This window comes from Gadus macrocephalus, chromosome 7 (assembly GCF_031168955.1).
Source record: "Gadus macrocephalus chromosome 7, ASM3116895v1".
Taxonomy (NCBI): domain Eukaryota; kingdom Metazoa; phylum Chordata; class Actinopteri; order Gadiformes; family Gadidae; genus Gadus; species Gadus macrocephalus.
The window spans coordinates 14674679-14688894 of NC_082388.1; the positions used below are offsets into that span (position 1 = coordinate 14674679).

Here is a 14216-nt window from a genome sequence, read left to right on the forward strand (position 1 = left end):
AAACAAGACAACCACACATCACAAAGCAGACCTGGAGGAGAAGAATAACTAGCCAGAGATAAAGGGATAGATTGGGAGGAGAATACAGATGGACAGACGGACATTCATCCCAGATTAGATTAGGTCAACAAAGTCTATTATATACATGTATCATCAGTATAATATACTGATGATACATGTATATACCTTCACTCATATTGTATATTATACAATATGAGTTAGGGTAAATTATAAGTGGTCCTTATAGGCTAGAAAATGTTTGAGAGATTAGCATCTGACTGTAAATTTCTCAATGTTATTTTAAATCAAGGTAGGCCTCCTTGATGAGCCTGTTAAACCTGAATTTGCAATCATTAATTTAGCATAAGCTTTTATCCAAAGGGGATCTCCAGGTGAGGCTGGGAACAGCCAAATGGTACAATTAGATTAGTATACAGTCCATTATAGTGCCGAAGGACAAAGTTTCCAAAAATAAGCACCAGACTAAAGTGCTGGATAGATTAAGGAATTAGCAACAAGGATGAGAGTACCTCTGGTGTATTCATATGAGACTGCAACCCTTCTCTACCTAATGACATCTTTCTGGTTTCAACATTAAACATTAAAACTTAATTTTTCCCAACCCATCTTGTGTAAACCGAGGTTCCATCCATCGCCTGTAAAAGAAACCCTGTGACCTCTACAAACTGTCTGTTTGTTATAATGTTGTCTTTCCTTGCTGTCCCTTTAGGGAATGGCTTTGTTTGACACCTAATCTTCTGCTTTGTCATTACCAAACCAATGCTGCTAAACTATTCCACCGTTCCCAGTGGAAGGACGCAGGAAAAAGTGAATAGCGAATGAATGAACAAATTAAATAAGGATTGTAAGAATGTAAGGAACAAAGAAAGAAAGAACGTAACGAAGGAAGGATTGAGGAATAAATGCAGCAGCTTGGTGACTAATCGACCAGCTGATCTGCTACCCATACAGACCAAGCTCCTTGAAGTCAACATGCTTTTATGCCAGCTTTCGGCACCTATTTGTACCCTGTTTACAATTGTATGTCTCCGATCCAACCGTTGAGAGAACATGCCTGCCCAAAAGAAACATGTATACAAATTTCACTTTTTTATATACATTAGTTTTTTTGGATTGGGTATGGAGAATTGCATAGACAAAAGGATAGTGACCGATAATAGTGATTAATATGGATGTCATGGGGTGTGATACTTTGAGTGGTGGTATCCTGAAGAGCTAAAGTGCTGTGGGTGTGAGTGACACTTGCTGGTAATGACTAACTTTGTGCTTGCTGCAACGATGCAGCTTTTATTTTGATGATGTTATTTTTTTTCTTACGACCTGGAGTTTGCTGACAGACACTTACACTTAGCGAAATTGAGTCTGAAAGCAAGGCGGTCATACAATTTAGCTGTCCTTCTGTCTGCACCAGTCCTTTCTCTCCGTCGGGGATGGGGCCAGCTCGGGGCTGTGTTTCATTTCATGCGGCATTCGTTTTTATTAAACATCAAACACTTCCTGTGAAAATGTTTTTTGCCCACCTCCAAGATCACTTTACTTGTTGTACCTTATGTTAAACTACAGAGCGAAACCTGCCACCACAACAGCCTCCAGTGGTAATGGTGTGCAGAGGTAGCCGAGCCCAGTTGCTTTGTAGACCAGCGTCATTTACCCTTTTAAGTCGTAGCACAAAGAAGTCCAGGGAAAACATTCACACAATATGTGACTCACAAATTCAATGATCTGGATTTCCTGGCATGGCATTAACCGAAACAACATCAGATTGCTGTGCAATGTTCCGGTCCAAGTCCAAAGTCTTAGCTGAACCGAGACATCGAGAGCGTTCCCAGCATGCAATGTGGCGAAAAGTAAGTTCTTTAATCCCATCCGCTCAATTGCATGACCAAAAATGTACGTGCTGTCATTTAATTGCGTAGCATTGTAATTTAAATTGTGTCATGCAGGGGATGCACAGTGAATTAAAATACAGCTGATGATTGAGAGGACGGAGGTGAAGCTAACTCAAGATTGCTAACAAGCAGACCATTAGGAGTCAGTCCCTCATTAATGAGAGAGAGACTCGTGTCCTGAGCTTTTGTTATGCATAACATTTTTATTTATTGTTCATGATTGATTCATTTACCTCACTTTTATACATAAGAGCTATTGTGGAGTGCCATCACACAGACAAACAAATCTCTGTCCATGGTTCTGATACCCGAATGCAGTATGTTTTACCCTAGTCGCTGTCCTTGGTTCTGATACCCTAATGCAGTGAGGCCTGGTTTACAGAGTCGCTGTCCTTGGTCCTGATACCTGAATGCGGTTATGCCTGGTTTACAGAGTCGCTGTCCTTGGTCCTGATACCTCAATGCAGTGAGGCCTGGTTTACAGAGTCGCTGTCCTCGGTTCTGATACCCGAATGCAGTGAGGCCTGTCTTACAGAGTCGCTGTCCTTGGTTCTGATACCCGAATGTGGTGAGGCCTGGTTTACAGAGTCGCTGTCCTTGGTTCTGATACCCGAATGTGGTGAGGCCTGGTTTACAGAGTCGCTGTCCTTGGTGCCAGAATATAAAACCCCCTCACCTTCATGAAACCTTTATTTTGAGGAGAAGCCCGGGGAGCCTGATAGTTAGTTATCCTCCTCCTGCTCCTCCCTCTGTGTGTTACCTGCTCTTTAATGGCACTTCTTATTATTTTTATTTGTGGCTCTGACGAGGATCATTGGCTTTGTGGTCATAGGGACCTGGGGGAGACGATGGCTCTGTTCCTATGAAGGGTGAGCAGCGAGGAGAAAAAGCAGGACTCTCTGGCGCTTTATACACCGAGCAGAGTAGGAGGAGAGGAGAGAGAGGAGTGCAATGGAGGGGAATAAAGAGAGACGGGGAAGGAAAGGGCAACAGATGGTCACGGAAATAATACAAAGATGCAGCGGGAGAGAGATGATCTAAGGTACAGATACACACTCAGAGGGAACTATACCAACAGAGCCAGGGAGACAAATAAAGAATGGAAGACACACTGAGAACGAGTGAGAGAGGGATATAAAACAAAGACAGAGAAGAGAGCCAGAGAAACAATCAGCTAGTGGTGGGTGTAGTGGAAATACGTACGAGAGGGAGAGAGGGAGAGAGGGAGAGAGAGAGAGAGAGAGAGAGAGATAGGGGGGCCAGGCGGAGACTAAGGCTGTGAATATAATGGTTAGGCAGGGTTCCTCTCTACCTGAGGGAGATTAGGGGGTCTGCATCCAGAGTGATTAATAGGTTGCCTGCCAATTGCTCGTCCAGGTTTCCCCCCCCCTGTATGAATAATCACCTCCCTTAGTCACTTACATAGAGAGTGATGTGTGCAGGAGTTGGTGTTGGTGCCACCACCCACATAAATAGTGATGGGGGGGTTGGGGGCAGGATTTACAATTAAGTGTGACTCAGGGAATATGCGTATGAATACATAGGGGCTGAGAGAGAGAGAGAGAGAGAGAGAGAGAGAGAGAGAGAGAGAGAGAGAGAGAGAGAGAGAGAGAGAGAGAGAGAGAGAGAGAGAGAATGAGATGCATACACAGACGGAGGAACTGAATGTTTAGAGGTAGTATTGTATTTTTTATTTACGACGTATATGGTAATGTTGCCATGCATTTTGACAGGTCGATACATACACACTTATTGAATGTCAGGGTTATGCCCATAAAAACTCTTCAACTGCAGTCCAAAGAGCTTGGATTCTGGCCACCCACACTACAGTGCATATCTTTGTCATCACAAGAGAAGTTGTTAATGTGTACAGAGTTTTAGATACTATCCTCCCCACACACAAGTCACTTCAACGCATCCCGTGGCTTCTTGTTAATAGCCTCACCGCAAACAAAGCCCTGCCGGCACCATGTTATTCATTTAAATGCTGTGAATAGTAATGTGTCTTCCTAATTTACTTCACGAAACCTGGGTGGGAATACAATTATCATGAGCTTTTTCAGTAAGTTGCTTTCTGAGATCTAAAGGGAGACAGAACATGGTTATCTAAGTGAAGATAATGTCTAGCCCTCAGTGTATTACTGAATTGAACGAATTGAAAGGATCACACACCTGATATAGACTGGGTCGACATGGTGCAGTGCAGTAAATGCACCGCGGCGAACGACGAGATCAACAGGGGACTGGTGAGGTCTGACTTTGGTTATTGTTGACTGGGTGAAGGAGGTTCATAGGCTGCGACAAGCAAAAGGAGGCTCTTTGATTCTTATCAAACTCTGTATTTAACACACTGTTTAATGTGTCAAATAGCCATCCAAAACGCCACCTTTTACACCATTATATAGTTGCCCACCACAATACCCTAAAAGACGGCAAATTGAACAACTAGCATTATACAGCATCATATGTGGTGTTTTGAAAGGTCAGCTGCCGGATTTTACGCCGATTTAAATCAAAACACGTCTGCAATGAGGAGGACTGTGACCCTTTTGGTCATCCATACGTTCGTCTGTCCCTGCGTGTGTGTGTGTGAAGTGTGTGTATGTGAAGTGCATTGTAAGTGCAGCCAACAGTTTAACAAGAAAGACACAGGCTCAGGGGGTGACGAGGAACTCTTGCATGTTAACAATAATGTTCTTTGACACTTTATGGTAAATAAAAGGCAGAAGGCAGACTCACTCTTCCTGTGAGTCTGCCTTCCAGGTATTCAATCACGATTGCGGAAAAAAAAGTGGGTGGATTAGCTGCTGTGCTTCCTGTGTGTAAAACAAAAAAGAATCCATTCTGATTGGCTACTGCTCTCTCCGTCTGCGGGATTACCCTGGCAGTTGTCTGATGTGGAGCATGGGGTGGGCGCAGATCGTTGTAGTGATTAGCTGCTGTGCTGTCTGGGTGGTTCATGTGTTATTCCAACTCATCAGTGTCTGCGCTAACACAAGTTGAGCGGGACAACTTCCAGAGCTTCCTCCCGACATTAGTTATTCACCAGTGGACCACCTGCGTGCTCTGCATCCCAATCCTCCGTTCCTCTCTGTGGCTCACTCCCCCTCCTTCGTCCTGCATATGTTCCCCCCTCAATCTCTTTCCTCCACCCTTTTTTTTACCGCTCGTCCTCTCCTTCTCCCCCTCTCTCTCACTCACTACCTCAGTCAACCCCTCTTTCTGTTCCTATTCTAATTATAAAAACATTTCAGACTTTACACTATCTCTCTCTTGCTCTCATTCTCTCTGTCTACTTAATTGTATGGCCAAGCTCTCTTACACGCTCTCTGCTGCCATGCCATTCTCCGCTCCTTGTTTTGATATCCTACTTTATTTTTTAATTACTCATCATCCCCATTATAAGATACTTTCTCTTACCCTCACACAGAGACTGGGAAAAGGATGGAAATAGAAATTCCCTCATTGGCCGGACCAGTCCCCTCCAAAGAGTGGTTAACAGGGAATATCAGCCCATCAATAGTGCGTTAATCAACATATAGATAAAGAATTAATCTCAAGCACAAAGTGACTATTGTGATAAGTTAGTCGTGCGTTTGTGTGTAGGCGCAACGGGGCTAGCAGGGGGAACAAGTATATAATGCCATGTTATCCTTCCCCAGCTACAGTCAGGGGGTTTAAGCTGGCCTTGTTTCTGAGGCTAAACGGGATCTTTGGGTGGCGCAGACAGTCTTGCCTGCGGTTATGGAGCCTGTCTTCCAGAAGGGTCGTGTCTAGGCAGCTTCCCCACTAAGGCATCATGAAGACTGTTTATCACTCGGGAAGGCCTGACCGTTCCACTTCTCGTCATCAGGGATCAAGACTCAAACTAATTAGGCACGAGCGCATCCACAAGCACACATGATGGGGACGCGTTATGTTTCCGATGCGTGATTGGAAATAGGAAGGAAAAAGCAATTGATGAAAGGTTTCCCAGGTAGCTTATCAGCAAACAGCAGCGTCCTCCCTGTTGTCTCCATATCTCATGTTTCTGTTTCATGTGCTTTCACACCTTATGATTGCTTAGATAAATCTGGATTGGACTGCAATGATGCATTAGCTTTGGCACTTTAGAGAATGACACGCTGCATGCTTTGCCCTTAGAGCTTTGTAAACCAGATACCCCCCTGCCCCCCACCTCCCATCCCCCCCCCCCCCCCCCCCCCCACTCCCACGGGCTTACTGAATAAGCAACGTCGGCGCCGATGACACAGGATGACACTGCAGATTCCCTGCTTATCGGATGATGCCGTCGTTCCGGTGTGCGTGGCCGTCTGTCACGCTGTGAGCTCCCGCTCCTGACAGCGGACCCCGGGATGCCGCGGTGAATCAATAGGTTCCAGAACCCTCTGCATCCCCCCCCCCCCCCCCCCCCAACTGATAGCTTCGCTGAGGCATCACCTTTTTCTGTTTATTTATTTATATATAGTCTTTTTTTTAAACAATCACCACCTGCCCAGTCTGTCAAGACCTGAGGCATTTTCTGAGAGATCACAGCTGAGGTCTGCTGTCAAACCCAGGGTGAGTCTGTCACTGGGGGGGAGGGAGGGGGGGGGGGGGAGGAGAGAGAGAGAGAGGATTACTGTCTAGGGGGTCTCTTACAACAGCCATGTTTGAAGCCAGAGGGGTCGGGGCCTGAGGTTGCTCCTCTCAGACATCAAAGTCTATCAGCAGCTGTCTGTTGTACTTTCTGAGAGGCAGGAATGATGCCAATGGTACACAACAGTGCAACGTTGAACCTCACTGTGGGACTTAAAACATAACTAAGTTATGGGTATTGTATGTTTGTTTCAAGGGTAAATAAAGTCACAGGATGAACAATTAATCACTGGCTGTGCAGGTGAGTTATCTGCCCGTGTCGTGTTGAGATAATAAATGGTATCGCAGAGAGCAAGCAGATGGATCAAGGAATCGTCAGCAGAATTCTGTGTGGGAATGGGTTTAGAGGGGACACTCCCAACGGAGCACTTACTCTTCAAACTTCATGGTTTTATCTCCAAAGTCATTTTGGAACGGTTAACAGGGTTAACATATGAGCGTCCATGCTGCAAATGTTCAGATGGTTTCACCATTACCATTGTTCCACTAGGACCAAACCTGGGCAGCAGTCCTCTATTTATGAGACCGAAGGGAACTGGGGAAGAATAATTCTCAATTTGCCATAAAGGTGAATTGAATTGGAAGGCCATTTTCATGAACATAAATTCCCCCTCATTGAGAAGAATGATATTTGGCTAGCGGAGTGTCCTCTGACACTGGTCCTTTTGTATCAGCAGACAGCTCTCGCTCTCACCCTTGCGGAGTAACAGCTGTTTATCTTTCCCGTCTGACTGCCAATGAGATGAACGCTGAGATGTATTGAGCGGCGCTGGGGTACCGCCACGAAACAATCCTCTAAATAGCCTGTGGTTCTTGTCTGTTTTTGGGGTTGGTTTTTTACCGTTTGCTTCTTGGTTCTGTGTTTTCTTTGTAATAAATTCCCTATTACGATTATCTCCTGCTTTGTGTTGCCACATGTATTCATGTTTCTCGCTCTTCCTTTCTATCATATAAATGCCCTCATTCAGTTCCCTAGTTTCTGTCTCCTTACCGTTTGATCATGTTTTGCTCTTATTCTCACCCCTTCTCCTTTACACAGAGGTGGTCCAGCTCAGCCTGCCCGAGGAGCAGCGGATCAGCGTTTCCACGGTAACAGTCGGCCTCAGCATGGTCCTGTCCTGTGCCATCCAGGGGACACTGCGCCCACCCATCATCTGGAAGAGGAACGGCATAATTCTCAACTTCTTGGACCTTGAGGACATCAACGTGAGTACACGTTTGGTGTCACCCCGATTTGAAGAGCAATTTCATCCTCTCTTGCAGCCTGTCACTCTGGGTCTGTCTCTACCCTCCGCATCTGGGCTCCACCCAAAGTTATCTGTCACCAGCAAGCTAATCTGTCTCCACCCCCTGTGATCTGTCCATGCCCACTTAAAGCGGTCTCCACCCACTCCAAAACGTCTCCACCCACCGTAGTTTTCTCCACCTACTCGAATCCGTCTCTGAACTGTCTCTACCAACTCTAATCTTATTGATACAATCATAATTGTATCAAATACTCTTTGTGTTACATTGGCCAATCCCATATCGGCCACTGTGGGCGACTGTAGCCTTCTCTCACCAATAAGGAAGGGAGCACTAGCATAAAGCCTTCGGCTATGTGTGCAGAAGTCACCGCAAAGCAAATCAATTGATGAAGATTGGCATTAGCAAAGAACTTCTGCTTATGTCAACAGAGTATCTGTGATAGTCTCATTGTTAGTATAAGCCAGAGAGGGCAAATTACTAGTTTGACATTTCCAAAACAAAGCATTATGAAAGAGGTGCGACCAGAGTTGACAGTCAGTAGCCCTTCCCTTTGCTTTGCTACCTGTTTCTTTCCTCAAAATGAATTTCTTTGGGCGATGACTGTTGAAAAAAGTATATGTCAATTTCATAGACAGACATAGTAACAGAGCAAAAACTAAGAAGTTCAACACAATTACCCTTTGAAGCACCGCAAAATTGCTGACATCTCCAAAGTGCTCCTGTGAATTTATTTAGTGGTTCAAAACCCAGTTTCTTGCACCGCTTTGCCTCAACTGTACGACGTCTGCAAATACAGCGTTTAGGCTGCTTTTGACTTTGCTTTTGAACTCGTAAAATAGCCTGAAGTAAGCGTACACCAGTACAGCAATGATCTGTTGTTGGTGCTGTGCATTCACTTCACTACATTATGTACCTAGGCTATATCGGGTGTTGAATCCATGTGTACAGTAATGTGTTCAGTATTACACTGCAGACTAACCATTTTTTTCACTAGGATCGCCAAGTTTTGTCTCCATTGTGTTCTCCGTTAAGTAGCATAGTAGCATACCCCTACTACAGCTGTGTTCAGTGTGAATTGAAAGTCTGTTATGTAGGTCTTCATTGAATCTTCTTGCTATTTTTACCAGTAGCCCCTTTTCTTTAGGTTATAATATCAATGACGACGATGGTAAAGAAGTGTTATGTTAAAAAAAAAAATAATGAAATATAAACAAAACGTACTTCAAACATTGATATGAAGATTGAAATTACATGATCTTCAGTGGGCATGTTCCCATAGCGATGTGATGTGCAATTTATACTCACACTCAATAGGCAACTTGTGTTGCTTATTTTTTATTAACACTATATTTAAAAGGGAACCAAATATGAACGTCATTTTCTCGTCATGTTCAAAATATTCGTCATAAATCAATCTAGGGTACATGCCCTCTGTCTATCATGCAATATATCTGTATTTTAAGAACATTTATATTTTCGTGTTTTCATATGGAAATGTGCACAAATCTTTTTGACAAAAATACCTAGTTATAAAAAAGAATTACGCACTATTTGATGCGTTCAATCGCGTGTTAAAAAGCCGCCCAAAACGCTTAATTTTTTGGCGTTTTACAGGTAAGGAAAAGGAGAGTAAAAATCAGTGTTTTCAACAACTTTGACCATCCATAGTGTGCGTGTGCGCACTTGTGTGTGTGTATTGGTATTCCCATGAATACATCATCAAGCGCTGCAAGAGCCATGAGTGATCGTTAACGCATGCCTTCACATCAAACTGCACAAAACAAAGGAAAAAGGAATATTAGCCGAAAAACAATCTTAGGTAACGTGATTATAAGCAACCTTAAAAAAATCTATCAAATCAATACACCCCTGCAGCATGTAACAGCCACATCCAAGCGGTCTGAGTGAAACAACTGAAACCCAGAAGCAGATTAAACAGATTGCCTCATGGGGTTTCGAGGCTATGCATCTCACTGCCGTCTTCGGTCTTATGTATATGGTCCCCATGAGACCAGCGGAGTTGATGGCACAATGCACAACCTGACCAAAGGCTGTGCATTGTGCCATGCCAATGCTCCCTCACTGTGTGCTACTCCATGGGTCTGGCCGGACCGTTTTGAAACACTATTGGTGGACATGGAGCGAGGGAGAAAGAGAAGGGGCGTGACACACAGAGCGTTAAGGATCTGTTGCCTTGGAGCTCAGAGGGGCTGGGCTGGGAGGTGGGAGTAAGATAAGAAACATGCACAAAAGAACAAGACAATATCAGGGAGATAATTGGACGAGGATCTCTACAGCACACACTACAAGAACTATTAGAATTGAGGGACAAATTAAATATGAAAGGGGAGGATTTGTATTTCAATGTATTAAAGAGGGCTTTGTGAATGCAGTTTATTAGCATTGAGTGTCAATAAGAACAACAACTTTCCTCACTGATCCCAGACCAATAAATCGTGTTGGGTCGCTGAACGCTGATGAAGCATGCTTGTTTGTTTTTGTTTTTACGGGATTAGTGAAGAAATATAGTATATCAAACAGCAACAGTTTGATATACATTTGGTTGTTTATTGACTAACATTTGGAGACATGCTATATTTCATTTAAGTTCTGTGTGTCCCTAAATGTATGGTTTCACAAAGGAAACACGTTGTTTCATGATGAGAAATTGAAATGAATTCAATTCAATGCAAGTTGATATGGATGCTAAATTAAGATCCCATTTAGCCCATATGCTAATCATACAGACACATACTTATACATAAAAATGATTGTGAGTGTGTGTGGATGATGGCTGGTTGATCCAGCCACCCCTGGCCTGAGTCAGACTGATCGGACTCTGGGGCCGGGTGAGGCTGCACACCTGTTGCACGTTGAACAATCAATGTGCAATGTTTAACCAGCCGTCACCACACACACTCAAGAATATGTCCTACATGGCTACATGGCCTGGTGCTTAGCACACACTCCCACAATCATCTTATACCTGTTGGCATCATTTGAACAAGAAACATGAAAAACCTCCACTTTCCATTGAGTTGACTTCTAATCAATAAGGTCATCAACAGGGATACAGCCACTGATCACGTCCTCCCACACTGTGATCGAGGACCAAAGGGAGGGTCTACAGTCATTGCTGTAACCCTGCTTTTATCGTAACCAGCGGTCAAAGTCATCATGTTCGCAACATAAATTCGGGGGCAGCCATTAATTACTGATCATATACCAATGATCGCATTTTGCCCTCATCAAGTTTATTGAAAAGATCCTTTCACACTTTCTGCGCTCACATCAAGACAACTTTTGTCCAAGTAGAAAAAAGGCCAACCTCTTCTCCTTGTTTGGCCCCATATTGTGAAATAGTGCAATACCCCCCCCTCCCTCCTCCTCCACGTTTCACCTCCACCACCATCTCCACCCCGTACATCTGCTGCGCTACTCTGTAGGACGGCACACTATTTAATGTCTTAATCCGAGTGAAGCTGGGAAGCTGGAACTCCCCAGGTGACTACTGAATGCTGCACCCACAACAACTGGCGTCGTTCATCAGCCTAATGGCTTTTATATTTTTAACCCCTGCCATTAGTCAGGCGTAGGCAGCGCCACGACGCATGGGGGAGGGATCGAATCCCCCCAACACCTTCCTGGGCGCGGCGGGGACACCCGTTGATTCATAGCCCCTCTTCCTGTCCCATCACTCTCCCTCACTCTCTCTTCCGTTCTCTCTCTCTGTCTTTTATCAGCCCCCCCCCCCCCCCATCTCCCTTCTACCTGTCTTTTTTTTCTTGTCTTCCTCCTCTCATGCTATCTGAAGTTGCGTTTGTGTCTCCTCTAACTTATTCCCCCCCCTCCCCCATGCTTGGCCCTCTATGTCTCTCTCTCTTGCTGTCTCTTTTGTTTCTTGTTTTCTTCCCTCTGTGCATCTTGCTCTGTGCGTGACTCCAATATTGCCCTCCTGTTATGCACACACTGCCTTTTAACTGCCAAACTCTCTCTCATTCTTATGTTCTCACAAACTCACTCCTTCCCTCTGCTCTCTCTTCTCCTTGCTCTCTCTCTCTCTCTCTCTCTCTCTCTCTCTCTCTCTCTCTCTCTCTCTCTCTCTCTCTCTCTCTCTCTCTCTCTCTCTCTCTCTCTCTCTCTCTCTCTCTCTCTCTCTCTCTCCCTCGCTCCTTCCCCCCCTGCAGGACTTTGGGGATGACGGCTCCCTGTACATCACCAAGGTGACCACCATCCACATGGGGAAGTACAGTTGCCATGCATACGGCTACGAGGACCTTCACCAAACGCATGTTCTGCAGGTGAATGGTCAGTAACGCCCCTTACTTACCTACATATAGTGCTGGGAAGTACAATGATACTACTAAGTCGAAGTCAGGAGAATGATATGATAGTGATCACTTATTTTATTATTATTGTATTATTATTAATTATGTGAAAACTGCAGAATCCTCCTAACAGTATAATAACACGTGTAACAAGCAGTTAAACAACCTGATGTATATAGCATGTAATTAATACCGACTTTATTGTTTATTTGTCGGATTAGCAGCATACGTGTAATGTGCTATTATTCCTGTGGTCCACACATAAGAAATAAACAATGAAACACATTTGTAACATTCAATGAGTTGATGTCGCATTCAGACAAAATAGCCTAAATACATTCCAATACCAACCAACCATTTTCATTTTCAGCATTACATTACAAACAAACAGACACTGATGTTATTATTAAATAATTACACATTTCCCTTAATTAGGACTGTAGATACTGAACAATGTTCTATAGGTCATTTCACAGATATAAACGGAGATATTGTTCCCTAATGCTGTGGCTGTGTAAATGAATGATCTTTTAAGTGACAGAACAGCTGAGCCCAAACTTAGTGCTGCACCAACCTATTCCTAATGTTAATCCCTAACCCTCACCACACTGCTTAATTATATGGTAACTTCCATAAGGTTTCCTGGTTGAAGTTGTGTCTTTACCTGATGACGCGCTTGTCTTGTGTCGTTTAAACATGAATACTCACACTTTTATCGCCTATTTAGTTTTATATTATAGCCTTCCATAAATTCTGATCAATTTGTGTAAGACGTGTTTAATATATTTGGGTTGTTTCAGAGGGAGGGCGACGCACACAATGTGATCCGTAATGAGGAATTCAGTTTGACGTTCAATATTCTCCCAGTTCTGCTTCCAAGTCTAAATAGCTCATAGAGAAACGATTGATTCCCTATTAGGCCTGTTTACACATTGGACAATGTTTCACAGACATTTCCCAGAGGGCCACACAATGTCCTTAATGTTAGGAAAACAACTCGTTCAATATGGATCTCAGCGATCTCATAGTGTGTCTTTATACAAGACTGCTATGAACAAAATCGGTCCTATTTCAACAAGCTGTTTTTGTTTTGCAAGAGAATATCGTCAAACTAACATCACTCCAGTGCACTTCTATTCAACCTTCATTAACGTTTAAATTAGGCTTCTATAGTTATAGGAACGAACAAATCATAAATAATCAATCTGTTGGAACTCTAGCCATACTCTTTGAGCGTGGCGATGCGTCTTATACACAAGAGCATGCAGTTCATAGTATTTTTATAGGGCTATATTCCTACAACTTGAGACTTGAGATTTTGTCATCCTTAATGTGGTGTCAGTTAGTTTGTCAGATGTTACGAGAAGTGCACGGTTCGCTGAAAGAAGCGCTTTGTCAAAGTGATTAGTTTCCCTACAATAAGAATGAATTGCGCAGCTGTGCTATTCTGAAACAATACCTCTCCTTGCCCCCTACCTTATGCCTGCTCCCATACAAATAACTACAATTATGCACAGCTTTGTTGGGTGCCATTCTCATGTGTGATTTGGACCAACTCTCGACGTCTTAAGAGTGTCCAATGGATTTGCTTGAAGAGATGGCTGCCCATCTGAGCTGGGCAACATCAAACAGCCAGCGGACACACACACACACACACACACACAGAGAGATATACAGGCAAACACAGACACACAGACATCCACACAGGGTGTGTTTAAGTAGCAGCAGGCAGGGTATCAACACTCCCACTCAGACTAATCATTTGCATAGGGCTTCTCCCTCCTACACACGAGGGATTGCTTAGCCGTCTCGGGAACGCCCCCACCCCCCCATGTTATAGCATTACAAATGGAAGATTAGAAACGCAACATGGGCGAGTACACACACACACACACACACACACACACACACACACACACACACACACACACACACACACACACACACACACACACACAGACACACAGATAATAAGCCACAGACGAATACACAAACACAAACACACATACACCTTCAAAGTCATAAAGAGATGCACACACACACTTCAGCAGCCTTTGTTTCAACAAGGAGCTGCATGCAAGACACAACATAA

At 44.0% G+C, this 14216-nt stretch overlaps 1 protein-coding gene across 1 annotated transcript in view; it reads left to right on the top strand.

Annotated features, from left to right (window-relative positions):
- Positions 1–14216, top strand: part of fstl4 (follistatin-like 4) — a 185707-nt gene that overhangs the window by 147507 nt on the left and 23984 nt on the right. The window contains exons 7-8 of the mRNA XM_060056808.1: positions 7588–7754; positions 11984–12104. Of these exons, the coding sequence (XP_059912791.1) occupies positions 7588–7754; positions 11984–12104 (288 nt within the window). The remainder of the gene's footprint in view (positions 1–7587; positions 7755–11983; positions 12105–14216) is intronic.